Below are 26,447 nucleotides of genomic sequence, written 5' to 3'. Positions count from 1 at the left end.
TGAGAAGGACAAAAAGAAGAAGAAGAAGCCCGCTTTCCCATCCATCTCCTTTTTCCTCTTTGCATCGAAAAGCGAAACACAGCCAGCCCGGCAAGAGTGCGCCAGCTGGCCGCATTTCAACGTGCCCCACCTGTCAACTTCCAGATGGTCTGAGAAAAAGGAAATCAACGGGAATGAGAAGCATTTGCAGCCAGACCAATAGCGCGAGGAATGCAGGAGTTCAGAACCGGACAACTGAGTTTATTATGTTGGCTGTTTTACATTCAAAGCATCCCGAGACCAGTCGGCAAGTACAAACAGTAAAAAAAAATAAAATAAAAATAAAAAAACTAAAACTAAAACTATTGCATTTAAAAACCTACAAGGTGGTGGATGTGTTTGGATATGACAGTAGTATTTTTACTCCCATGTAAGCGTCACAGTTTTACAAAAGTATTTTCATCCATCCATTTTCCGCTTAATCCTCACCAGGGTCGCGGGGGTGCTGGAGCCTATCCCAACAGTCTTCGGGCAGTAGGCGGGGGACACCCTGAATCGGTTGCCAGCCAATCGCAGGGCACACAAAGACGAACAACCATCCACGCTCACACTCACACCTAGGGACAATTTAGAGTGTTCAATCAGCCTGCCACGCATGTTTTTGGAATGTGGGAGGAAACCGGAGCACCCGGAGAAAACCCACGCAGGCCCGAGGAGAACATGCAAACTCCACACAGGGAGGCCGGAGCTGGAATCGAACCCGGTACCTCTGCACTGTGAAGCCCACATGCTAACCACTGGACTACCGGGCCGCCTACAAAAGTATTTATGTAACATTATTGTATTTTTCATATGACTATCCTATCTTCGTAACAAACTTTTTCCTTTTTTGGGGGCGGGGGTTGTGATTTCAAGACATTCCTGTCATCTTTCATAGTATTCTGATTTTACCAGGTATTTTTTTGTACTATAACGTAGCCTTTTTTCTCACAACTTTAAACTCGTTACTTTTTTCCCAAATAGTAGCTAATGTGATTTTTGGAACTCGAGGTGTTTTTTGGGGTTTTTTTGGGGGGGGGGGAATATTCTGACCCTGCCCTTTTTTCTTGGATTGTCATGCCATTTTTTTTTTTGGTGAAAATTCCGATCCTATTTGTGTAACTTTTTTGATGGCGTACTCTGACATTATCGGACTTTCTTGATACATTATAACATGACGTGTTTTTTGTCAATATATTCTGTCTTGATGCTTCTGGCATGAAGTCTATTTTTTTTTTTTTGCTTGTGAATTTATGACTTTACTCATGCAACATTAGGACTTATTTCATAAGTAACTTTTTTTTGAGAAAAGTGACTTTTTCACAGTATATTCCGACTTGGTCTCTTTGCAATATTCTGACTTCAACCTCATGCCATGACTTTTTTTTCCTTTTTTTTTGTCATCGTAACATGAAACCATTATTCTTAATCTCACAACATTATTCTTGGTGCATTCTAAGATGAACTGGTCCGACGGGGCCCACGAGTTTCTCATGTTCCCCACTCGTTGTTAAAATTCCACAACGGGAAGTCCCGAGTGATCCCTGAGAAACATTCCGTCTTCCACGAAGACGCCCGGCCTGCTACTTTTGAATTTTTCTGTTCCAGCCCCCTCTGCTATTCAAATGGTTTGTCAACAGGTGGTCGTATCTGTCCCCGATCTCGTCCTTGTACCAGGGCCCCCACACGCCATCGTTGTACTGCGGGTTGGAGCGCAGATCTTTGGCCGGGTAGTGCACTCGCACCGCCGTCTTGTTGTACTGCACGAGCCGCATGAGCATCTTCTTGACCACGTGTGGGTAGCGTTGCGACAAATCCACCCGCTCGTAAGGGTCTGAGGTAATATTGAACAGCCACAGGGACTTGCCGCGGTCCCAGCGGACGCGTTCGCTGTGCCAGCGCAGAGTCAGCCGCTGGGTGGAGAAACAGAGGTGGGAGTAAGTCGCGGGGTGTAATCTTTCAAGCAAGTTGCATGTTACTGTGCCCACCCCCCAAAAAAAAAATCGAGTCATGTCTCTCCCACTTAACAGCCAGCCAACTCTAGACTCTCATTTGCTGGCACCCAAGTCACTCACCAGACTAGACGCCAGCCTTTGAAGCGATAAATGACAGTTTTGAATGTGAGGGTGTCGACATGAAGTGGAAAAAATAAAAATAAAACATGATTTCTACATATTATATATATATATATATTCATTCATTCATTCATTCATCTTCCGAGCCGCTTGATCCTCACTAGGGTCGCGGGGGGTGCTGGAGCCTGTCCCAGCTGTCTTCGGGCAGTAGGCGGGGGACACCCTGAATCGGTTGCCAGCCAATCGCAGAGCACACAGAGACGAACAACCATTCGCACTCACACACACACCTAGGGACAATTTAGAGTGTTCAATCAGCCTGCCATGCATGTTTTTGGAATGTGGGAGGAAACCGGAGCACCCGGAGAAAACCCACGCAGGCCCGGGGAGAACATGCAAACTCCACACAGGGAGGCCGAGCTGGAATCGAACCCGGTACCTCTGCACTGTGAAGCCCACGTGCTAACCACTGGACTACCGGGCCGCCTATATATATATATATTATATATATAAATAAAATAGTTTTATTCATGAAATAAAATGGCTTTAAAAATGATTTTAAAAGTCTTATGTTTATAAAGCTAACGAAAACTAACTCGAAACATTGCAGAAATGTCCTTTGTTTTTGTCTTTGTCAATGAATATCATTCATGAGCATTCGGGGTTCATTTTAAACGGATCTTCAGCCATACAGAAGAAGGTCGGTCCAACAGTTGTTTGAGAATTGTAACTCATTCACTCCCAAAGACGTTTTTAAGCGTCTTTTCAGACTTGGTCCTAAATTGGCTGGTACCGAATGTGTTAAAATAATAATAATAATAATAATAATACGAATAAAAAGTAATTACAACAAAGCACTGTTGAAAAGAGCCAAACTCATAAAAAAAGTCAAATAAAACCAATGAACGCAAAATGAATTTCAAAACAAACGTCAAAAGCAACTATCGTGAAAAATAACTGCTCCACTATGATCACCCCGGTCCAACTCGAGTCAATTCATGCGACGAAAGTCACCCCACCTGCGTGTTGAAGGTCTGAGGGGGCACCCAGTCGCTGTAACCGGGCACCCCCGTCAGCAGCTTCCAGTGGCCCACGCGCAGGGCCGCCTGCACGGCCGTGTTCCACAAGCCGTAGCCGGCTTTCCACGAACCGTTTTTGGCCTTCACGTAAATGGGGTCGATGTTGTGGAGGATGTCCTGGCGGGGCGAGGGGAGCCCTTCGCTGATGGCTTCCCAGACGTCGTAGCCGTCCAGGTTGAGGTCCTCGTCCAGAGTCCCTTCGCCAAGCGTGACCAGCGTGGGGAACCAGTCGCTGATGTGCACCAGCGAGCGACACTCGGTTCCTTTCTTGGCCAACAGGGGGCTGTGGACGAAACCCACCGCCCGGATGCCCCCCTCCCACAGAGTGGCCTTGCTCCCCCGCAGGGGCCAGTTGCTCCCGCCGACCAGCGGTTGCCCCCCGTTGTCCGAGGAGTACACGATGACCGTGTTGTCGTAGTAATGGTAGCGTTTCAAGGCCAGGGTCAGGTTGCGTACGGCTTCGTCCAGGCAGGAGACCATGGCTGCGTATTTGCGACGGTGAGGGTTCACGATCCCCTTGTAGCGCTCCAGGTAGCGAGACGGAACCTGAAGCGGGGAATGCACCGCCTGATAGGCTAAGTAGAGGAATAAGGGCTTGCTGGGGTTGTGATTGGCCAAGATCCCGACGGCCTTTTGCGTGTACATCAGCGTGGAGTACAAGCCGCGGTCCTGCTCCCACGCGGCTTCTTCGCCCTCGTGCAAGTCGTAGCCGCACGTGCCGGGACCCTCGCACTTGTAGTGGCTGTAGTAGTCGCCGCTTCCCAGGAGCGAGCCGAAGAAGCTGTCGAAGCCGCGGCGGGTGGGCAGGCAGCCGCGTTTGTAGAAACCCAGGTGCCACTTGCCCACCATGTGCGTGGAGTAGCCGGCCTGCTTCAATTTCTGCGGCAGAGTGACGTTGTCCAGGGGGAGGCAGCTGGGCTGGGTGGCTCGGATGATGGAGTGCTGGAGGCCCGTGTGGATCTGGTACCTGCAAAACAAAAACCAGCGCAAGCTAGTCAAAACAAATTTGGTGTAGGTTTGTGCTGAGTTACGAGCAAAAAAACATTTTCATTGACTTAAGACAACTTCGCAACATCCAACCTCCGTCAATATAACTATAGGTCTCAAAACTGCGAACACAGAGAAGAAGCAGTTTAACATAACCTGCGTAGCGGTGATGCGGCAGCAATAAATATTGGTGTTGTACCCATGTCATATTTTAATCTCTCACCACACTTGTAATAGTTTGTGATTTTTCATTGTAGTTACTTTAGATTTAGTTTTGACTTTTTAAATTCAGTTTGTTTTAATTAATCTATTAAGCAGGTATTGCTTCTTGCGTTTTCGAAAACGTCGCTTTAGTTTTAGTTTGTTTTAGCATTCGTAGTCATTTTTCTTGAAGGGACACCATGTAATAATTTGTTGATACAGTATTTCGATGTACTTCAAAAACCCATTATCAATTTCAATAATATGCAAAAAACATGTTCAATCACATCAACGGAATTTAAAAAAAAATGTAAATTGTATGTGAAGTAATCGCTAATTATATTCCATAGGGCGCCCTCTACAGAGCTTGCTATGTTACACCAACATTTTCCTGCTACGGATACCTACTTGAGACAAATTTAGCGACCTTCGTTCAACAAAAAGGATGTTTAGAGTATTTTTAATCTATCTTTGCAAGGTTTCTGTCATTTAAGGAGGAGTAGAGGGTGTTTGGGGGCTACAGTGTACGAACCTCGGCCGAAGAACTTGGTAGGCCTGCAAAGTCCTACCAGGATTGTATGTCCTGTTTTTATATAATATCTCGTTTACTAATGTTTACATTGTATTTTCTTATTGTCTGTACATTGTCCTGAAAGTCCCTTTTAAATAAAATGCATTATTATTATTGTTATTAAAGTATGGTCTCTCTGAGGCACCGTAGTGCGCGTGCTTCAAAAACACGCGCTTTGAAATTTGGTCGTTGCATTTCATTAGTTCACCACAAGATGGCACTAAGTCATTCACACCGTACCTTTAATTAATTGAGTATGTGCTTTGAGTGCAAGATATACATTTTTAAAAAGTATCAAAGGAAACCAAGACTCTCAAAAAAAATATTCAACCTTCCATCTTCTGTACGGATGTACAACAATAGTGAAATATGAAATACAGTAAATGCGATACATTTAAAAGGAAAAACCTGTTGACCTATTAACAAAAGAAAACGACGATCATGTTTTGCTAGAATTAGTATAGTTATTCGTTAGTTGTTAGTTACGTAAGTTGTAGTAAATTGCATTTACAATAACGAAAACTATTTTTTCTTTTCATTTCATTTTTTTCTCCTTCTGTACCCCCCCCCCCCCAATTTTGCTGCTGTAGACTGCAAATGTCCCCAATGTGGAACAAATAAAGGTTATCTTATCTTATCTTATCTTATCGTATCTTAGTCATGACAAGTGTTTTTAGTGAGATTTTTTGATCGTATTTTTTTCTCATTAATAAAACCTTGTCTTTTGCATTGCTGAAACTGGCTATACTATAAATTAAATTAAATTCTGTAACTGTTATGGGGTGTCGTACGTCGTTTTCTTCCCAAATATGAGATATGAGTCAAATGAATGAACCAAACATTAATGTTGCAACTGTGCAACTGTAAAACTGTTTTCTTCCAAGATATCCGTATAGTGACACGGAAAAAATGCGATTATCTGGTCCCGTGACAGAAAGCTGCTGCAGTTTTGAAATGCGGACGAGTCCACGTGTTCGCGGCGTACCTGCCGGTCATGAGCTGGCTCCTGGACGGGCTGCAGAGCGGCTGCACGTAGTAGTTCTCCAGCTTCACGCCCTGCGCCGCCAGCCGGTCCAAGGTGGGCGTCTTAATCTCGGAGCCGTGGTAGCCCACGTCCCGGAAGCCCTGGTCGTCCACCAGGATGAAGACGATGTGCGGGGGCGATTTGCCAAAATTGGAGCTCCAAGTGTGCGACACGATGAAGCCGAAGAGCAAACCGAGCGGAAGCCACCACATCAACATTTTGCCGCCGCCCCGGTTTGCAATCAGTCCACTAACGACGCCTCGCCATCGTGTTCACTCATCCGCTCTTCCGTTCGCTGCCTCATTGCACGCGTCGGCGTGAAGGCGCCCTACGGCCAACGGCAAATGATTTGCACGCGCGGAATTCTGTAGCAGGTCCACGCCAGATGACTTCCACCGTGGGAGGAAAGAAAAAAAACTGTCCATGTTCACGCTCGCCGAGCAAACCACTACGAGGTAACCCCCCCTCCGGGTACGTGGGCGGGTCCTTCGGCGAAAAGAAAAGAGGGAGCGAAGCGAGAGAGCCACGCAGCTTGATGGTAAAAGTGACAGCATATCACACGCGCTCGCCAGCCGCTCCGAAAGACACGGAACAAAAAAGTTACGCATCCGTCACGACAGTGGACTGGACAGCACAAAGAGCGTCCAAGTTGTTCTTCGGTATCACTGCAGCTGACAGCTGTTCGAAAGTCATTTTCCTCTGTAGGTACTTTCCATACTGTCATCGGTCGTATCCCGCTGTCATGTGAAAGTACCTGGAGCATCGCCTTTTCCTTACATCATGGACAAGCCCTGGCCTGTCGCTTTCATGAACCCAAACACATTCCACATGTAGCAGCACCTTGCAATCCCCCCCCCCCTTGCGATCCCAGAATGCCGCGCGCTGTAAGTGCTCATTTCACAAACGTCCCGCTTTATCACGAAGAGAAGCACGCCAGCTGTTCCCCCCCCCACCCCCCACCGCATGGGTCCCAATTCAACAAAGACCGTCTTGTGTTGGCCCCAAACAACACTCGCAACATGGCAGCATGACACCATCAATACAACTACTGATGTACTTTTCTTTGCCTTATTTAGGGGTATACTGATATAAGATTTACTGTCATCTTATCACAACAAGCACAAATTGGGTGGAATTTGCAGAAATATAATTTGAACCAATTTTTGGAGGGTTCCTAATTACGGAAGGGTATTGCTGCCACACAAGGGAAACACACACACACACACACACATACACACACAAAACGTTTCATGGAAAAACGTGATACTTATCACATAAAAACGGGGACATTATCACTTTAAAACGTGAAAATGATACTTTCATTTAAAAATGTGGAAATTGTGGTGTAATTGTGTACAGCATGACGATAGAGTCGCGGGGCGATTACGTCATGGTGTGCGTCGAGAGCGGGAGACGAGAGAGAATACACGCTTCGGGAAAAGCTCAATAAAAGTTATCCACGTTAACACGACAGCTGGACTCACGTGTGCCTGACTTGATAACACGACAGAAATTAACATTGAAAAACATGAAGATTATCGGGTAAAAACGTGACTAAAAAGCCTGTCATGTTGAAACGAAATGGATAATGTGATTTTAGATTTGAGGGTTAGCGCCGTTGCATTCGGACGTATCGTACGGAAGCACCCGCCTCTGCCTCCTGCTGCAGGATGGGACCAAGAAGTTGGGGAGTCTTCTGCGAGGCCAACCTGTTCACATCTTGTACTTTACACGTTACGATTCACGTTCTAATTTGTTAATTTTCACGTTTTTTTTAAACATGGTATCACATTTTTACACGATAAGCATCACGTTTTTACATAAGAATGATAAGAATAAGAAAACCTTCAGAAATTCCCAATTTACAGCAGCAAAGTTATGAAAGGAAGAAAGTAGAAGAGAACAAAAGTATAGGAGCTGCTGTAAAGGCAGCCACTCTCCCGGCACCGTCTTGAAGTCATAATAACGTAACAAAATAATACAACACATTACATGATAGACTTTCACATTTTTTACATGATACGTTTCTTTATTCCCGGTGTGGCAGCAATACGCTTCCATACCAAATAAACCGTGAAAGCCACAGGCTCTTTTCCCAAATAGGCAGGTTTGGTGTTATCATGCTAACGAAATAGCTACCTCTAATCTCATTGCAGCCCCTTTTACTTATACTCTGGCTGTAAAATCCATCTTTACACCAACTTTCCCCCATATCTCTGTTCTATATGGCACAGTTTGAAGGAATGACATCGACCTGGCAATCAACTGCAATTTTCTTTCCCAAAAGTTGGTTTCTGCCTGCGTGTCATGCCAGTTCTGCCGTTTACAAAGGGTGAGTCGTTTTCCATCGCTTTGGCTTTCCTTTATATAACCATACAGCTTTTAACAGTTTGTATATAAGAATTAAAAAAAACAGCTTTAAATGGGGCAACCTGTTCTGTCATCACGTGTGTTAGCATTTGAGCTGCGGCCGCGGAGTACAGAAAGCCCACAGTTGACAAGCTGGTGGTATACCGACTTGCTGTATGTATACATCGGCCGAGTTGATTCTAAACGAGTGACGGCGCACACTGACTTTCTTTCACCAAACATGAACTTCGTCTAAAAAGGGCTTTTTCTCTGCCGGTTCGCCACCGCCGCCTCCTCCTCCTCACTCCTGCCCACTCATTGGCTGCACAGCGCTCGCTGCACATGACTGTAAACATAGCGCCAGACGGAACACACAGACGACTCTGCTACACAGTCTACCCCCAGGCTGTTGAAAAATGCACTCCACATTAAAGTTAAATACAAACTGTATGCGAATAAATGTCTGGAAAAAAAACAAGACTTATAATTTTCTTTTTGTAAGCTTATGTTAAAAACAAGATTTATAATATTCTTTTTATAAGCTTATGTTAAATTGTTAATTATTTTCGTTTTATATTTGAGCATTATATTCATTTACGTTATAGTGACCTAAATTATATTCTGTTTAATAATTGTTGAAACATTCTTATGTTGCTTGTGTCTGATTGGCTGAAGAGAAGCAGGAAGTGTTTTCGTTACAGGAAAAAGTTGTGTTCTCGAACGTCTCCCCCCCCCCTTTTTTTTTTAAATATAAAACTGTATTTAAAGGATTCCATCCCTCCTTTTGTCGTTCGTAAAGTAGAGCTATCCGCTAAAAAATAACGAAACCCTCAACTTACTTTTTTTTAATCGTTTTTGTATTCAGTCAGCCATTTGACTACTACTGTACTAATAGACATCGCTGTAGATATTTCACACTGTTGTAGCTTTGGAAAATCTGGATAGTCTGAGAAAGTTTAGTTAAGAAAGTCAGGGTAGTTACTTTGGACTAATGTAATCAAATAATAATACTGTCATTGAGTTTCATTTGCAAAATGGTAAGACAATATATGCTCGAAAATGTTTTGAAATTGTTCCGTCTCCATCCCATGAGATGAGATGTGATCGTAAAACGGCTGCTCCTTCTCCAAGTGGCAAACGAAGGAGTCATGTTATTACATATCGTTCCGGTTGTGCCACATCTAATATGGCGGTGACGTCGACGTCCAACTGGAGGCTAAAGGCGGAGTCGGAGGTAAAACGACATTACGTTTGACAGTCTTCTATCCACAAGGCGGCGCCATCCCTTTTATTTTACTGTACATAACAGGCTGCCTTTTTTTTCGTTATAAGGGACAAACGTAAACTCCCTTTTCCACTTTGTGTCTGGGTGAAGACCAAGAAAACTACTTAGACAAATGGCCCGTGGCTCCAACACGAACACATTCTTGGCTCTTGAGGCAAGTGTAAAACGAGGGTATGGTAACGTCTTTAAGAACACATGATTAAAGAGAAGTTGTTCCTATTTTTCTGCAGCGTTTCCAAACAAGTGTCAATCGCATAGGTCGCCTTGACCTTGATCAACGATAACACCGCATGCGGTAGCACCAAAAGAACACAGACAGGAGCATTTTCTGCCTCCTTGCTTGTAAATGCCAAACAACAAAGCTTTATTTGAAAGGAGGAATAAAACATGAACAAAAGTTGAGGAACACGGCTAAAATGATGTTGATAAAGGATCGTGAAAGAACAATCATTGATGGAAATGGCACTTAATAGTTCTGAAAAGTCTTTCTTCTTCTGTTTATCATCAAGTCGGTTTGTCGACGAAAGCAACAAAAAAAAAACAACAACAAAAAAGGCCACACACACACACACGGTTCTGCGACCACTTTTACTACACGTGTGACAAACTGTATTCGCTTTTTATCAGCAAGCTTCCCCTTGAATTTTATCAAGACAAGGACCTGGCCCGGGTACAAAAGAAAAAAAAAAGAAGAAAAGAAGAAGAAGGATTTATTTCTTCGTTAGAAAAATCAAAGACTTTCGAAAGAAGCCTCACCTCGCACGTTTGGCATCCTCCTGCGGCGCAGAGGCAGAGTAACATCCGGCCTGGAGGTGGACTCGGACGTTCTCAGCACCTCCTCCAGCGTGCTATGTTCCTGGATTTCCTAGCCAAGCGAAACAGATCCAGTGAGCCACCGCTTGCCGGACTAACTGCCCGTCAAGGCGCGCCATTTTGCTGTACCGCTGTCTGAGATGGCTGACATTTGGCCCCTCTGGTTGGGGCGTTCGAAACCGGGCTTCCCGCGGGGCGTTCTTTCTGAAGGCGGACCGTCTGCCGAGCGGCCCGGAACTCCAGAGAGAAGTCACTGATGGTTTTGCAGAAGTCCTCGGCTCTGGTTTCTCGCGCCATCGCTCTGGAGTAGCCCAGGAACAGAAGGAAGGAGTGGAACCTGGAAAAATGCGCTTTGTTTTCAGACGCACCGTCAACAGAAGGCTCCGTCTTCAAACCAACCTGTTGATAACCCGACGATGTACGGCTCTCAGGACCTTGGTCCTGTCCTCGCACTCTTCCAGAAGATTTGGTAGCTCGTGACGAAGCGTGCCGCAGAGCCCCGGACTTTCCCCTCCACCGACAAGTCGTCTCTTCCCCCCTTTTGCCCATTTTAAATCGTCCGCTTTATCCAAAACCTTCAACTGCTCCCATGATCTCTTGGACAGGGCCTCAAGGCGGTCCAGGTTGGCGAGGACCGAGGAGTAGTCGCACTGTAAATACGCGGGACCGGTTGAACTGCGTTTGAACTTTTTGACGGTGGAATTTGTGCCGGGGAGAGAACGCGACCGCACCTTGCCGGCTTTGCTCACGGTCGTCAGGTCCGAGTAGAGGTCCGAGGATTGCGGGTAGAGCTGCAGGAGAAGCACGCAGACGTGATGGAGCAGAGGTTGGCGAGAACGAGTGTCCCGCACTTGAGACAGCTTGCCCAGGTAGCTCAACTCGAAACCGCGGGCCTGCGGCGCAACGGACGGCGGTTAACAACCGGAGGTAGGGAACCCAGCCGCCGGTTCCCAACCGTCACACTCACCTTACGTCCGTTGAGAAAGTTCCCGATGGCCAGCACCGTCGCGAGAACATGTCTGAAGGTCTGGCTGGCGGCCAGCTGCTCCATGGCCTGCTTCAGGTAGAAGAGAGGCTTGGCGATTTCCTAACAAACGGTGAGGGTGGGAGGCGGTAACGCGGTGACTCGCAAAAGAACCCTGGAGTCACGTCCGAAAACCTGGTCCGGCACTCACCTGCTCCAAGGAGTCGTAATCCAACACGAAGGCCCACAGCTGAAGTCTGCGGTCCAGGTGAGGGATCTCCCCCAAAGCCAGTAAGCAGAGCTCGGCCGGGGCCAGACGGGAGTTCGGATTCTGGGCCTTGGCCTCCTTGATCAGACTTAGTTCCTCCTCCGTTGGGATCAGAGTCCGAAGTCGCTGCAAGGCAGAGCAAAGCCTAAAACCAAACGGCTGTCGTGTTCCCGTTCCTAGTCTCGCCAGCAGGTGGCAGACTTGCACACCCACTGCCAATCTTGCAGTTTTTTTGCTTGCTTGCGTTTATTCGATACTTTGTTTTTCGTTTGTCGTCTCGGGTTTGTTTTCCTGCCTTGCCTTTTGTGAAACGCTTTTAGTTCTCGTTTAGTTTTACTGCTCCCTGGTCCCTGTTTTGACCAACCCTTTATGTTACCCTTTCGTCTGTGCGATTTTTGTACATTAAACATTTTTTGTTACGGAATCCTTGTCTCGAGTCGACAATATTTGGGATCCAAAACATTCAGTTCGACAGAAACGTGACAACGACGGCATTGGAAGTCGAACGATCGCCCCCCCACACCCGCACCTGGATGTCCTCGCGGTCCAGGACGGTGCCGTCCATGCTTCGAATTGCAGGCGGGAGGAGGTGAAGGGGAGGCAGGGCGCTCAGGGTGATGCTGACGTTGTTACTCCTCTTCATCGCCAACGCCGAGACCGAGGCTTGTTTCTGGTTCGCAAATGCGAGACGCTCAGCAGGAACGCGGGCCGGAGTTCGTACTTACCGCCGACGACTCTTACCCGCTGGCCAGAAGCGAGACTCAAGCGAGGGTTTTTGCCTTTCCATTCAAACAGGAACTCCAGTCGCGCCGTATCCAAATGGACCGGCTCCAGCGCACTCCAGATGGTCTGCGTCCCGAAACGAGTCTTCCTGGGAAGCGGGGCCACGTTCTGCAGCGGCCGCCAGTGGAGCTTCAGGGTGCCGCTTTTAGGGGAAGCGCTCTTGGGGGAGCCCGTGAAGATTTGGGGGTCGAGAGGAGGAGGAGGGGGCGGCAGAGGTGCTGAGACGCCGCGGAATCCTTCCCTGCTGGAGTCGCTTGCTTCCCGTTCTGCGCCGTCAGCGTCCACGTCTTCCTCATCCCAGAGGTCGCTGAAGTCCAAGGCGTTAAGGCAGAGACGAGCGGCGGGTTGGAGGGGCCAGGCTTGGTCAAAGTCGACCATCGGGGGGGTCTCTTTGCTTTGCTGCGGCTCCTTCATGATGTGTCGCTTCAATTTCGAAATTTCAATCGGAACCTGGACAAAGTCCCACCGGTTTGAACGAGATCCAGCAAATCTCGCGCCTGCCACCGATGGGGAAACATCAAGGCCGCCTGGGTCGTCCTCCTTCTGAGAGGGAGCCCGTGCGTCGCTGGAGTTGATTTTGAGCTGCGCCCTTTCCCTTCATTTCCTTATCGGGCATTTTATCGGGGGGGGGGGCAATCGCCGCTTGCGCACACACCAACCGCTCCGAGATCGACGCTGGTCCGGAGTCTCGTTCGTCCAAAAACTTTGCAAACAACGAAACACGAAGACACGTCGGCTCTGATTGACACTCATCTTTACTTGCAGTCGATTGCATTCCGGTAAGAGAAAAGATAGCGAGAAAAGGCACACGGACGTGATACGGCGGGCGTCCTCCGGGGACATTAGCACGGTCGACTTGCGGACTTAATGAGGTTGCCGCCCTTCATCGCACTTGATCTCGCTTGCTCGGGTGCTCTCGAGGGACGAGTGCCAGAGCCAAAATTGCAGTTCTTGCCCAGCGCTCGGATTTTCAAAACTCGTGAGCTTGGGATGTCACGTGTTCTTATTCAAATACAAAACAATAAATTAAACAAGATTCCGTCGTTCACGCCAAGAAATAATGAAAAAACAACGCTAACATCCGTGGAGTAGGCGTGATCCATGCGTCCTGATTGGATTGGATTATTTCTTCAAATCGCGCTTTGTTCACATCAAGTCGCGCACAGCCCAAAAATCAATCTAGTTGATCCTAAGCGCTACTTCTCAATCATCGATCGGCTTCAGATTCGACCCAATTTTTTTTTAAATTCTCAGCTGTGTTCTTTGCACTTCTCCGTGGACATTCTCCCATCATGCCACGCCTCCCTGGTGCTCCTCAGGGCCTTGGTCCTCTTGGGGTCCACCACCACGTAGTCGACGCGCACCCGCACGCTCCGGGCGCACTCCTCCGCACCCTCGGCCGGCTTGTTGCCTCTTCCGTCGATGTCATCCGGGCACCGTTTCTGAAGCGTCGCGACACCCCCCCAAAAAAAAATTCGCACAAATGTTGGGATGCAAGCTCGTTTATATAAAAGTCCCAAGTTATTGCAAATTGTTTTTCAGCCCCCACAAGAGGCAGCTCGGTAGACTGTTACCTGTCTTGTTGGTGTCGATCGGCCCGTGTGGAGGTCCAGGTCCAGGTACTCCACCTGTTTGTTGCTTCTGGCTCGCCGGGCCAACGGGCTGCTGGCCCCGCCCTCGGAGCCCCGGTGAAGCATGAGCCTTAGAGACTGCGGGCACACGGGAAGGAAAAAAAAAGAACTGAAAAAGAGGGGAGGAATCCATTGCGAGGAGGAGAGAGAAGAAAGCGTTATTTACGGGCTCTCCCGCGCTGGTCGTCATGGCGACGTAGCTGTCATCGGGATCATCCGAGTCGGAGGAGGGAGACGAACTGTGGGACGAGGTCGGCTGGGCTGAATGGCGACTGGGCGGGCTGACGCGCCACGCAAAGACGCGAATAAGAAGTGGGCAAGACAAATGAGCGCCTCGCAGCTGGACGGTGAGATTGCTGTAACGCCTTGTGCTGCCACAAGGGGGCGCGCTTAATGTGTTTGGGTTGGGATCCAGGAGCATTTCAACCATGAATGTCGGCTTTTAGTGATGTCAGAAGACACATCAGCAGATACGTACCCTCTGGTGAAGGTTCGAGTGACAGGTGAGCGCACAGGGGGCGGGACTTCCTGCCATTCCTGCTGCACTGGAGGGAGATTCAAAGGAGCCGGCTTCCCTGGGAGGTACACAGACAAAATGATTCCCTTTGACACGCGTTGACGTGCACTTATTAAAGATATTCAAATTGAGTTTTGACATACATTTAACCAGCAAAAAAAAAAAAAAAAGGCAAACATAAATCAATATCTCTTTCTTGACATTGCGCTTTCACAACAGCTGTAGCTGAAACAAAGCGCTTTGGAGAACATAAAATAACAAAACAACAGAACACCAAACATGTCATACTTCTGTCAAAACTCAACAAGAGCATATATTTGTTTACACTGCACATGTCGAAGTACCATATTGACTTGCATCACCTCCTAATTCCTAAAATTAAACAAATCATTTTAGCTCCTCCCGTGTCGTTATCATAACCATCTTGATGACGTCATGAAGAGAAAACGCTGTTGATATTGTCTGTGTGTAAGACGCGTGCCGGAAGATCCATGCTGGGGTGTCGTGTGAGCGCGTGGACGTCAGCTGTGGCAAACAGCAGCGTCTCCGTGCATGTGTGTGTGTGTGTGTGTGTGTGTGTGTGCGCGTGCTCATTGTGTTTACGTGTTTTACTCTTATCCTGTCATTCAATCGACGGCTGAAAAGTGCTCCCGTGACCGTGGCTCTCCTTTCCCACATCCACCGGCATTACCGAAGCACGCTGCATATTCACCAATTTGTGGATATCCATTTATTTATTTATTTATTTTGGGGCCGAGGTAGGGGTGGGGGGTATCTTCCGTCAGTCACTGAAAAATTAAAATGGGACATATCATATAAAAGTAGTGCTTTGGCGCTGGTGACATATCGGTGCTAGGCGGCGATATGACCTGAGGCGACTGCAGTAGCTTAATTTAGATCAGTCGCATGTGTTTTCATTTGTGTTTGTGTTTGAAACAACTGAAAAGTGGCGTTGGGGACCGGAGCTCTCCTTTCCCACATTAGAGGGCATTCAAATACATCGAGTAAAACACACAAAAATAGGAGGAATAAACTGCAGATTTAGAAGTAGTGTGTATCTTGCACCCTCACCGCTGCGCCTCGGCTTGAGATCGCGGTGGATGGGGGGCGGCAGGGCCTCGCGGATCGGAGGGGCAGGGGGCGTGGCGGGTGTCAGCGGGGTGCTACGGAAGCCCGTGTGAGCGGGCGGCGGCACCTGCCTCCCAAAAGACGCCTGGTCTGCCGAGGCGGGCGGGCGAGCGGCGGCGGGGGTCATGGGGACGTAGTTGACCTCTTGGCGATGAACGGATGCCTCCGGGGGTCTGAAAGGAGGAAAATTTCACGGCGGGGGGGGGGGGGGGCGACGAAGACGCAATCACGAGACTCGCGCTTGTTGACAAAACGAACCGTGCGGCGGGCGGCGGCTCCGTGGTGGCGGCGCTCATGGCGACGTAATTTTGGTCGGCGTCGTCGTCTTCGGAGCAAACGCTGCCCAGTGGTACCATGCCTTTATTAAACTGACATTGCACGGCAAACCTGTCAAGGTCCAACTCAAACATTTGCGCCTCCCAAAACATTTGGGGATGGTTGGATTTCAGATTGCGCAATTAATACCAAATCAGGAACCAAGTGATCATTTCTGTTGCTCCCCCCCCAAAAAAAACTCACAAAGTAGCTGTTGAAGCTGTCGCTGAAGTCAAAAATGCTCGCTCGGTCAGACAGAGAGCGAGTGGCGGACAGCGACTCGCAACCTGAAGACAAAAACACAACAGCAGGAAAAACATCAAGAGGGTCGAAAATGGGCAAATGGCTTTTTTTTTCCTTTTTTGGGGGGGGGGCATTGAAATGCCAAACTCGTTCACCGCCATCCGTGTCTTTGATGTCAAAGAGCCATTTTTGCTGGCTTTGCAGTGACTGAGCTAATGTTGGGGGGAGGGGGGGACATTAAACCACATGTTTTTTGTGTAATTATTGAATCTACTGTAGTATTTGTGAGTTAAATGCGTGGCCTTGTCAGAAACACCGGGAGCCGGGTTGTTGTTGGCCGCGTCGCCTCCTGTTTGAGTGTCTGGCTGCGAGTTGTGGGCCAAAAGCAGCTCCTTGCCGCTCCGTGCTGTCATTTTGTCTGTATGCTTGACTGCTTGTCAAGTTTATTTGCTTTTATTTTAGTAGGAGCTTCACCGATGAAAGCGAAACATAAAAAAAAAAAATTGATCTGAAATTGTACTGCAGACGAATTTATTGCGTTTGTTTAAAAAAAAAAATAAGTGGGAAGAGGAGCTTGAAATAAAAAAAAATAAAGTCACATGTTAAATGGCAAATATTGACGGAGGGGGTGGGGGGGGATGCGAGGGGGGTGGGGTTGCAATTAAATTATTATATAATAATAATATATAATAATTTGCCACCATTCCAGCACCGCCCAACCCTTGTGAAGATAAGCGGATTGAAAAATGGATGGATGGATGGATGGATAAACTAAAACGTCCTCAAGCTAGACTAAAATAGTTATGGACGATTCTGACTAAAATAAGACTAAAATGCTCAGACTTTTTGCCGACCAAACTAAAAACGAGTATGAACATGACTAAAACCGATAAAAAAAAAAAAAACTCAAGTGACAGCGTGACACAAAGACTAAAACAGACCACCAAAAAACAACGTTTGGGACAGCTCACCTGAGAGGGACTTGCCCCCCGTGGGACTCTCTCCCGGTGCTGCGACGGCGACCGGCTTGGGCGGGCGCGGCGGCGGGGGCGGGGGCGGGGCTGGCGTGGAGGCGCAGAGCTCTGCATGGCTGAGGGCTGCCACGCTCGGCGTGGAGGAGGGGCGCAGAGCAGGGGCCGCCTGAGGTCCGGGTGCCAAGCGGGGCACCTGGTAGCAGCCGGATGGAGCGGCGTCATGAACGGGGATGGCCACGGGATGCAGGTGGAAATCCAGAGAGTGCTTCCTGGGGTGGGGGGAGGGGTGGCAGCGAGGTTTCCCACCCCCCCTGCGGAGGTAAGGAGTCACGCCGGAGTCCAGAGATTGGCTGAGGGCCACCGTCGGTGGGGTGGCCGTCCACGGCGCCGCCGTCCGGGAACTGGAGGAAGGAGGAGGGGGGAGGCTGATGGGAAGAGTGGATGGCGAGGACGAAGAAGACGACGAGGTGGAGGACGGAGGGGGAGGGGGGAAGAGCTGGTCACCGTTGTCGCTTTCCGGGGATGGGGGGGAACCTTCGGGGGGCCTGCGGGAGAAAATCCACCAAGCGCACTCAGCGGTCACAACCGGAGGGGGGGCTACGGGGGGGGGGGGGGGGGGGTGACTATCGCCACAGCAACGGCTTCCTGCTCTTTTACCTGACACGAGTCTGGCATTGCGCCAGCCACAGGTAGTCCTCGTGTGCACTACCGCTCTCGGCCTCCAGGGGCCGCAATCTCGCTCTGTCATGAGGGGGCGGGGCAGATGTTGTACCCGTGGAAACTGGAAGGCTGTCATGAACTGCAAAAAAAATTTTTTTTTTAATGTAAGAATTAAGCTGAAATGTTCATTTCAGGACCGTTATCTTGGGGGAGCGACGTGTGATCAATTGTTTTTGCAAGTGCAAATAATCTGCACGAAAACTGACCTTCACGTCTGAGGCAGTTGCTTGATTTGAACGAAACCGACTTCCTCGGTGGCGTCTCACTGACCTTCGGTCGGGTTGAAGCCGCACAGGAGGCAGATGGCCGCCACCCAGCGGTTCATGTCGTCCTCCGACTCGGCCACGAGGTACCACGTCCTCTCCTCCGTCTTCAGGTCGAACACGAAGCTCTTCTCCAATTCCTTCTTGGTGAACGACAGCCCGGCGTCCACCTGGAGGAGGAGAAAGACGACCTCAACCGTCTCGCCCCCCGGTCGCTGCGCGCGCCGTGCGTTGCGTACCTGCTCGCACAAGTTCAAGTTGATGGTTCCGATAGGTCGTCTGGAATGCGGGTTTTTGTAATACTGCAGGACGTCGGGCTCGCCGCTCAGCCGGCCGCTGCGCAGCACGAACCAGCGCCTCTTCCACGCCTGCGGGAGGACGTGGCGAAAAAATTGTTTGGGGGTGACTTTGCTGCGTTTTACGTGCGCGACATGGCAGCCCGGATCCTGTTTCACGCACACACGCGAGTCACTCACTGCAAAGTATGTGATACGCTTTGTTAGCAATTAAGCTAGCGGACTTTCATTCGCCAAAATGAAACGGCCCGCTTGACCACTTGGGTGGTGAAACATCCCATGTTTAATTCTCTTTTGTTTTAGCGTTCAGTTGCTCTTTTTTTTTTTTTTTTTTTACAAAGGGTGGTAAAAGTATCATATTGGCCCTAATATAAGACGGTGTTTTTTGCATTGTAATAAGACCGAAAAAGTGGGGGTTATCTTATATTCAGGTCTAGACATTATACCCATTCACGACGCTAGATGGCGCCAGATATCATTGAAGAGAATGCTGAACTTGACTTCCCAGGCCAAAGTGAACCCAAGTCACGAAGAATCTATAAAATAGCGGTAGCACGAAGAAGGAAAATAAAAAAAAATAGTGGTGAGAAAGAAAAGAAAATAATCGAAGAGAAAATAGAAAATGGAGAAACGTAGCGACAATCTGGAGAAAAGTGGGTCGAAGTTCGGCCTTGTTAACCGGCAGCTGAGGAGATGAGTTATGATGTCATTTACATTTGAAACACCAGAAGCCATTAGTTTACGAATGTGAGTGCACTTTAGATTTGAACGAGGTAAAATAACATGCTTTTTCTCTCAAATATATTGTTTTAATCATTTGTTTCAGATGTACTGTCATTATTTTCTGTATAAAAATTAACTTGGTGTTCAAAAAGTCTTTTTTCAAACCCGAGTCTTGAAAAATAGGGCGTGGTCTTATAATCAGGGCCGTCACGGTCTTATATTCAAGCCAATACGGTATCTTTAAAATGTCGCTAACGTGGTGTCTCCACGTGGTGGATTTTCACGACTACGGGTCGCATGAAACGAGGCTTCCGTCTTATGTGTTTTTGTCCATCAAAGCGCACGACACTTCAAGCTAACACCGCCAAGCGCGCTTCCCGTCTCTGGCTAAAAACAGACAGGAAGAGGAAGTCGTCGGACAGGAAGTGAGCCGGCGGTGGGCCGTACCTGAAAAGAAACCGAGTTTTGAGAGTCAGATGCAACAAAACACTTTCTCAGATCCTCCTTCCTCTTCCCTCGGTTTTGGCTCTTGACCCCTCCACCTTCTTCCGACAGGAAGTGGACACAATGGATCCAAAGGAGCACTTCCTTCCCAGCCCGCTATCCAAACTGAAAACCGAAGCTTTCACAAGCGCTTCCCTCCTTCCACTTTGCTTATTTAGACCTCTGTTCCTCCTCATCCTGTCACATCTCACCGATGCGTTCATTTCGGAACCATCCGACCAGGGAGGTCTTCCACATATTTGAGTGTGCGCGCGAGTGAGGCGTTCCTTTCCATTCTCCTTGGAAGCAAGTCCTTCCATCGCCTTCGAGAAGGCGCAGCTGAGAGCGATTAGAACGGATTACATAACACGCACACAGAGGGAGCGTGTGATGAAGTTTGCCGCTCGAACTTTAGCCCAAATCTTCACATGAGCGCACGCTTTTGCCGCCGCGGTCACAAGGCTCTCGCCGAGTGTGCGCGGGTCGACAACGGCCGCGCGGCGCGATCAAAATACGCGGACGTACAAAACGAAAGCTCCTTCATTGCGTGGCAGGCTTTAAGAATGCGATTTTTTACATTTTTTTTTTAAGCTAACAGTGTCCAAATTAGCGTCCACCGTCAATAGCGCATGTCCTCATTTGGGTCATGGATGAGCTGAAGCCTCTCCCAGCCGCCTTCGGGCGGTCGGCGGGGGACACCCTGAACCGGTTGCCGGCCAATCGCGGGGCACGCATCGACAAACAACCACCTAAAGTACATTTTTGAGTGAATTTCATTTTGGAAAATATTTGCTACAATAGTGGACACTCACTCTCCCTTAACCTCCATTAAAAATTAAATACACAACCCCCCCCCCCAAAAAAAAAAACAAAAAACAAAGAGTTACTTGTGGTCACAACAAGGATGGAGATTAACACGACTCACTGGACAGGTATGCCAGATATGTGGTGTGTGTGTGTGTGTGTGTGTGTGTGTGTGTGTGTGTGTGTGTGTGTGTGTGTGTGTGTGTGTGTGTGTGTGTGTGTGTGTGTGTGTGTGTGTGCATAAACTCCTTTCCAAACATAATAGCGTGATGAGATGAGTCTTGTTTTTGCTTCCTCACCGGGGAGGAACGGAGTATAAGGAAGCAAAAGTACGTTCCTCTGGCCGCCGGTACTCACATAACGGCGAAGCTTTTTCTCCGGTGGCGATTTTCGGAGCCAACCTTGGCAAACGACCTCATCGGCTCCACTCATCCCGGGCGCCGGGCGTAGCCCTCCTTTCCGGCAGTCAATCGGGTGTCGCTGGAGTTGCGCCTCATCAGTCAAACTGGACGAGGGAGCCGCGCTGGAGGCCACTGGCGAGTGAGTGAGCCCCGCCTCCTTCTCCCCCAGGCCTTCTTCTTCTCACCGCTGTGGCTCCTCCTCCTCCTTCGGCCCAGACAACGGGGACATTCCTGCCCAAGTCTCCTCCCACTCTTCTTCTCCCTCCGCTCCCTGGAACAGCGGAGCCGTGCTCCAGGCTCTTTCAAGATGCCCTCACAAGGACATCCATCAAGAAAACGAACTTGACTCCCACTGACCTTTGACCTGGAAATCCAATTTGAAAGGATTCCTCTCTCCGCGCTCGGTTGTGAATGCTGACCCGCGGTGCCGCTCGGTCGTATGACTGCAGAGGGAGCACATTCCACTCCGTCCATTTTCTTCCACTTATCCCGGGTCAGAAAGCCGGGAGGGGGTGCTGTGGGGGGGGGGGGCAACATCAGCGGAGACGAGGAGACTAAACTTCCTGCAAACACGGCTTCACGAATTCTTCCGTGAAAGCAAAACCTCTTCTGCTTGTCCTGGGGGCCTTTCCTGGTGGGTGCATCCTCCAGGTTGAACAGGAGGCATCCGAAACGGATCCCCCGAGCCACCTCACCTAGTTCCCCTCCATGCGGCAAAGCAGCACCGCCCCCTCCCCGTCTCCGCAGATGACCGAGCTTCTCAGCCCCGAGCTCGGAAACTCATTTCGGCCCAGTGTATCTGCCATCTTGATCTTTCGAAACAAGGCGCCGGAAAATAGAGAGCGTTGCCTTTTGCCTCTGCTCTGGCTTCTAATTCTTGCTTCACTTATGAAGAAGACCCCAAAATACAAATAAAATACAAATAAAATAAAAAGAAACCCTGGCAAGTGGTGAAAACTGCAACTTGATAAGATTGACAAAGCACTGGAAGGCTCAAGTTTTTTTTTTTTTCCTTCATCAAAATACATTTTTTGTATGTTCCATGTTGAGTATGTTCAGAAGAATATAAATAAAGCCATATAAATAATAAGTATTTGATATAATGTCTATTTTTTGCATTAGTACTTCAATTTACACATAATATTACGTTATTTTTGGTATTAAATTAATTTAAGCAACAAAAAAACCAAGGAGCCATTTGGGAGCCGAAAGAGCCGGTCCTTTTTAGGGTGGCGATCCAAAAGAGCCGGCTCTCTAAAAGGAGCCGGAATTCCCATCACTAGTAGGGGGTGTGGAGGGAGGTGGGGGGGGGGGGGTCTTGTTCCCCATTCATGTTCCTCCATCTTCACCCGAGATGCCACTCAGTCAAAAGCATCTCCGCAATGGATTTTTAAATTTCTTTATGGTTGGCTGTCTACTCAGGTGTGTCCGGCCCATTTGCGTAAACACACCTGTAAATTTGACTCCTGCCACACATTCGGACACCATTGACGGAAAATCAGATGACTGAATGGATGAGGAGTTCATTTATCTCTCAGCCCCCGAACTCTTGCCAACTTCACGACAAGAAACATCGCTGTCCACCCCCCCCCCCTTTTTTTTCCGGTCATCTCAAGTTTTCCAGGCACTTGCAATGCCTTCACGGCCCACCTGCCATCATCAGACCACATTTGACAAGCACACACTTTGAAGGCAACAAGGATTGCTTTTATTCCACAGTTAGATTCCACACATTTTTAAAAGCCGAAACAAAAATCCTCGCAAATTGAGAAGAAAAGAACGCTAACTAAGAAATCACAGAATGGTGACGTGTTGAGTACGCCAGACTCACCGAGCGCTGTGGTTAGAGCACGCCAGCGTCCATCTTTTGTACAGAAAGAGGACGTGGAAGACCAAAGCGCCGGGCACCCACATCATGAGTTCCAGCACCCCAAACAAACAATAAATGTGATTAAACGGCACAAACAACGCGTATACTGCTGATGTCAGACTCCACGCGTACCTCAACAGCAACATGGTCAGGATGATCAGGATGCTTTTGAAAGCCCTCCACTTGTTGGGGTCCATCCGGGACGCACTCTGTGAGCCCGGCCCTTTTCGATTGAGAACACAGAGAACCGAAAGACTGCAGGAGGCTATGACAATTAAAATAAGGGACAGGAAGGCGATTGCCACGGTGGGAGAATAATGCACAGATGCTATAACTACGCAAATGGCGGAAATCAGCCAAACGCTGGCGATGACGACGCTCCGGAGTTTCAGGGCCCGCCCCTGCCTCAGGCCCATGTAGGCGATTGGATGGACCGCGGCCACATAGCGATCAAGGCAGGTCAGCGAGTGAAACATCACCTCGCCGTACCACATGAAGTAAAATATGTAAAAAGCGTAAGTGACGACTTTGGATTTGTTCGCCAAGAGGCCGTAAAGACGAAGGATGGAGGCCAGCTGTCCGATCACGTCCATGGCCGCCATGTGGAAGATGAACATGTCGGAATGACTGACCGCGGCGCCGGACGACAAAGGGGAGGCCGTGGCGGAGCGCCGCCGCCTGCTCTGACGGTACGCGATGTACAGGACGTTGAGGAAGAGGGGAAGCGTGAGCAGGTGGAAGACGTTGGAGCCCATGAATAAGATGCGCAAGGGCCCAGATTGGAAGCAGTTGATGAAATCACTCGAGTTGTTGGACATCTGCAAAAGGACAGACGCGAATCAGGGCCGTGTACATATGTCAGTGAGCACTTCTCCTTTGACGAGGTAACGTTCACTCGACAGGTGTGGCGTGTGAAGATGAAAGCAGAAAGCGGCGCGGCTTTGACCGCCCGCAAGAAAAGGCCACTCGTCGAAGATGGGCGGATGTACATTTCACAAAGAATTTGGAGTGATGTTTGTGAACCACTCCTTTACTCTCGCTAAAATATGCCATGTTGCCTGGCTTGCTGACCTTCCTTGTTAAAAAGAAACAAAAAAAAATCAAAAGGTGACTCACCTTATCAGGAGCACTTCCAAGGTCCAAACGTTTCGGATGCAACTTCTGAGACGAATGAGATCCCCGCTGGAGCCGTTTTGCATGTTGGCGACCATCAAGTCTTCACTGTTCAAACAGTAACTTGAGCCACAATCACCGATTCTCAGCTTTGGCACGCTCCAGGAAGCGGGTGAATGTGATTCGGTTTCCATTTTGGGTCCATCAAGCCATTATTTTTCAATCATTTCTTTCATTGAAAAGAAAACCACTAGCCGAATATGTGAAAAAAAAAGCTTATTTAAACAATTAAGTGTTACATTGTTATTGTAAGCGTTTTTTAACAATGAAAAAAATAATGTTTAAAAAAAAACACCGTAACTAGGAATCACATCAACACCAATCCAATATTTTATAATCTTGCGTATTAATTCTCACTCAGTGTGATAAATGATTAGTGTAGTTTTGATATGAAGAGACCAGTCCTGATGAGCTTCAAAGTGGTTTTTACTCAGCAGCACCAAGAACGTGTTACAGGCTTCATCGTGTTTGCTAATCAACAACCGAGCTCCCGCGACACCTTGTGGACGGGTGGCATAACAGCGGGTTAGAATGGCTAAGTAATTGGGACGTTATACAAAATAATAAACAGATCTACAATTAGGATGAAAACGGAGCTGATATGCTGGCAGCAATCGATAGAAGACCCACAAAGCTCTTCCTCCACAGCTCTCATTCTTTCTATGGTTTTAGTTTTTAACAGCAGTCAGGCTATCGCTTTAGCCGCTTTGATTCCGGTAAAAGTAAATCCGAATGACATATAACTTTCGTTGTACTGCCTTGCGCCGGAAACTTCGCTTGTCTCGAAGCATAAGGCGATTAGCTAGCGGCTGCTGCTCCCTGCCGGTATGGAGGAGTACTACAGGCACTAGACCGCACAGACGTACAGATTGGATCATTTCCCACGGCACACCTGACAATATATCGCGGCCAGAAAAATCTCACAGCACTCTAGGAGCTGAAGGGAGAGATTTTGGGGGGAGTCGACTGAAACGTGAAGAAAGTTCAGTGTAATGGATGACATCTTTGAAATTTCTTCAGAACTGTGGAACGGTCCGCCATTTTTTTTCACCACAGATCAATGCGACATAAAGATACATTTCCACAGAGAGTCATGAAAACAGATCAGAACAAAAGATTAGAAATCAGATTTTCCATTAAGATAATGGCAGTTGTTTCTCCTCAACAAAGCGGATTGAACGACAATGATAAAAATTGACGGAAAATCAGCTACTGAATGGATGAGGAGTCCCTTTATCTCCCGGCCCCCGAACTCTTGCCAACAAGAGACGTTGCAGTTTTCAAAAAAAAAAAAATAGACCACATTTCACAAGCACACACTTTGAAGGCAACAAGGATTGCTTTTATTCCAAAGTTAGATTCCACACATTTTTAAAAGCAATTACATTTAAAAAGCAGAAACAAAAATCCTCGCAAATTGAGAAGAAAGAACGCTAACTAAGAAATCACTGAATGGTGACGTGTTGAGTACGCCAGACTCACCGAGCGCTGTTGTTAGAGCACGCCAGCGCCCATCTTTTGTACAGAAAGAGAACGGGCAACACCAAAGCGCCGGGCACCCAAATCATGAGTTCCAGCACCCCAAACAAACAATAAACGGGATTAAACGGCACAATGAACATGTATACTGAAATTGTCAGACTCCACGTGTACCTCAACAGCAACATGGTCAGGATGATCAGGATGCTTTTGAAAGCCCTCCACTTGTTGGGGTCCATCCGGGACGCACTCTGTGAGCCCGGCCCTTTTCGATTGAGAACACAGAGAACCGAAAGACTGCAGAAGGCTATGACAATTAAAAAAAGGGGCAGGAAGGCGACTGCCACGATGGGAGAATAACGGACAGATGCTATAACTGTGGTAATGGAGGAAATCAGCCAAACGCTGGCGATGACGACGCTCCGGAGTTTCAGGGCCCGCCCCTGCCTCAGGCCCATGTAGGCGATTGGATGGACCGCGGCCACATAGCGATCAAGGCAGGTCAGCGAGTGAAACATCACCTCGCCGTACCAGATGAAGTAAAATATGTAAATAGCGTGAATGACGACTTTGGATTTGTTCGCCAAGAGGCCGTAAAGACGCAGGGGGGAGGCCAGCAGTCCGATCACTTCCATGGCCGCCATGTGGAAGATGAACATGTCGGAATGACTGACCGCGGCGCCGGACGACAAAGGGGAGGCCGTGGCGGAGCGCCGCCGCCTCCTCTGACGGTACGCGATGTACAGTACGTTGAGGAAGAGGGGAAGCGTGAGCAGGTGGAAGACGTTGAAGCCCATGAATAAGATGCGCAAGGGCCCAGATTGGAAGCAGCTGAAGACATCACTCGAGTTGATGGACATCTACAAAAGGACAGACGGGACAGTTCCCATCGAATGCGAATCAGGGCCGTGTACATATGACAGTGAGCACTTCTCCTTTGCCGAGGTAAAATCCACTCTACGGGTGTGGAAAGTGGCGCGGATTCGACCGCCCGCAATAAAAGGCCACTC

The 26,447-nt window shown here is 48.5% G+C and overlaps 4 protein-coding genes across 4 annotated transcripts; all 4 read right to left on the bottom strand.

Moving 5' to 3' along the window:
• Nucleotides 1–1,246: 1,246 nt before the first annotated feature.
• Nucleotides 1,247–7,088, bottom strand: arsj (arylsulfatase family, member J). Its single transcript, XM_052062564.1, has 3 exons — nt 5,917–7,088; nt 3,113–4,139; nt 1,247–1,931 (listed from the first exon to the last, which is right to left on the bottom strand). The coding sequence occupies exons 1-3, from the start codon at nt 6,171–6,173 to the stop codon at nt 1,602–1,604; spliced, it is 1,614 nt and encodes a 537-aa protein (XP_051918524.1). The 5' UTR covers nt 6,174–7,088; the 3' UTR covers nt 1,247–1,601.
• A 2,854-nt stretch (nt 7,089–9,942) lies between these two features.
• si:ch211-63p21.2 (FH1/FH2 domain-containing protein 1) lies at nt 9,943–13,053 on the bottom strand. The gene is made up of 9 exons (XM_052079548.1): nt 12,376–13,053; nt 12,164–12,304; nt 11,578–11,760; nt 11,370–11,489; nt 11,134–11,295; nt 10,802–11,052; nt 10,532–10,739; nt 10,346–10,454; nt 9,943–10,250 (listed from the first exon to the last, which is right to left on the bottom strand). The coding sequence occupies exons 1-9, from the start codon at nt 12,829–12,831 to the stop codon at nt 10,213–10,215; spliced, it is 1,668 nt and encodes a 555-aa protein (XP_051935508.1). The 5' UTR covers nt 12,832–13,053; the 3' UTR covers nt 9,943–10,212.
• A 103-nt stretch (nt 13,054–13,156) lies between these two features.
• LOC127609847 (GRB2-associated-binding protein 1-like) lies at nt 13,157–21,047 on the bottom strand. The gene is made up of 12 exons (XM_052079426.1): nt 20,872–21,047; nt 18,448–18,576; nt 18,216–18,378; nt 17,883–18,024; nt 17,223–17,770; nt 16,213–16,295; nt 15,952–16,061; nt 15,637–15,866; nt 14,527–14,623; nt 14,215–14,329; nt 13,992–14,126; nt 13,157–13,859 (listed from the first exon to the last, which is right to left on the bottom strand). Exons 1-12 carry the CDS (start codon nt 20,944–20,946, stop codon nt 13,668–13,670), a joined length of 2,019 nt encoding a protein of 672 aa, XP_051935386.1. The 5' UTR covers nt 20,947–21,047; the 3' UTR covers nt 13,157–13,667.
• A 1,695-nt stretch (nt 21,048–22,742) lies between these two features.
• LOC127611310 (uncharacterized) lies at nt 22,743–24,065 on the bottom strand. Its single transcript, XM_052081788.1, has 2 exons — nt 23,902–24,065; nt 22,743–23,603 (listed from the first exon to the last, which is right to left on the bottom strand). Exon 2 carries the CDS (start codon nt 23,601–23,603, stop codon nt 22,743–22,745), a length of 861 nt encoding a protein of 286 aa, XP_051937748.1. The 5' UTR covers nt 23,902–24,065.
• Nucleotides 24,066–26,447: the final 2,382 nt, after the last annotated feature.

This window comes from Hippocampus zosterae, chromosome 1, assembly GCF_025434085.1.
Source record: "Hippocampus zosterae strain Florida chromosome 1, ASM2543408v3, whole genome shotgun sequence".
Lineage (NCBI taxonomy): Eukaryota > Metazoa > Chordata > Actinopteri > Syngnathiformes > Syngnathidae > Hippocampus > Hippocampus zosterae.
Note: the sequence above shows the minus strand (reverse complement) of the source record. Positions and strands in the feature narration are given on the sequence as shown.

Excerpts from the sequence above, each read along its gene's own strand:
- arsj (XM_052062564.1), bottom strand. The coding sequence starts at position 6,173 with ATGTTGATGTGGTGGCTTCCGCTCGGTTTGCTCTTCGGCTTCATCGTG. Across the intron at positions 4,140-5,916 it reads AGCCAGCTCATGACCGGCAG|GTACCAGATCCACACGGGCC; the intron begins GTACGCCGCGAA and ends TTTGTTTTGCAG. Across the intron at positions 1,932-3,112 it reads CTCAGACCTTCAACACGCAG|CGGCTGACTCTGCGCTGGCA; the intron begins GTGGGGTGACTT and ends TTCTCCACCCAG.
- si:ch211-63p21.2 (XM_052079548.1), bottom strand. The coding sequence starts at position 12,831 with ATGAAGGAGCCGCAGCAAAGCAAAGAGACCCCCCCGATGGTCGACTTT. Across the intron at positions 11,761-12,163 it reads TGGACCGCGAGGACATCCAG|CGACTTCGGACTCTGATCCC; the intron begins GTGCGGGTGTGG and ends TCTGCCTTGCAG. Across the intron at positions 10,455-10,531 it reads GTCAGCCATCTCAGACAGCG|GAAATCCAGGAACATAGCAC; the intron begins GTACAGCAAAAT and ends TCGCTTGGCTAG.
- LOC127609847 (XM_052079426.1), bottom strand. The coding sequence starts at position 20,946 with ATGAGTGGAGCCGATGAGGTCGTTTGCCAAGGTTGGCTCCGAAAATCG. Across the intron at positions 16,296-17,222 it reads GGGGGGCAAGTCCCTCTCAG|GTTGCGAGTCGCTGTCCGCC; the intron begins GTGAGCTGTCCC and ends TTTTGTCTTCAG. Across the intron at positions 16,062-16,212 it reads ACAGCTTCAACAGCTACTTT|TTTAATAAAGGCATGGTACC; the intron begins GTGAGTTTTTTT and ends GTGCAATGTCAG.
- LOC127611310 (XM_052081788.1), bottom strand. The coding sequence starts at position 23,603 with ATGTCCAACAACTCGAGTGATTTCATCAACTGCTTCCAATCTGGGCCC.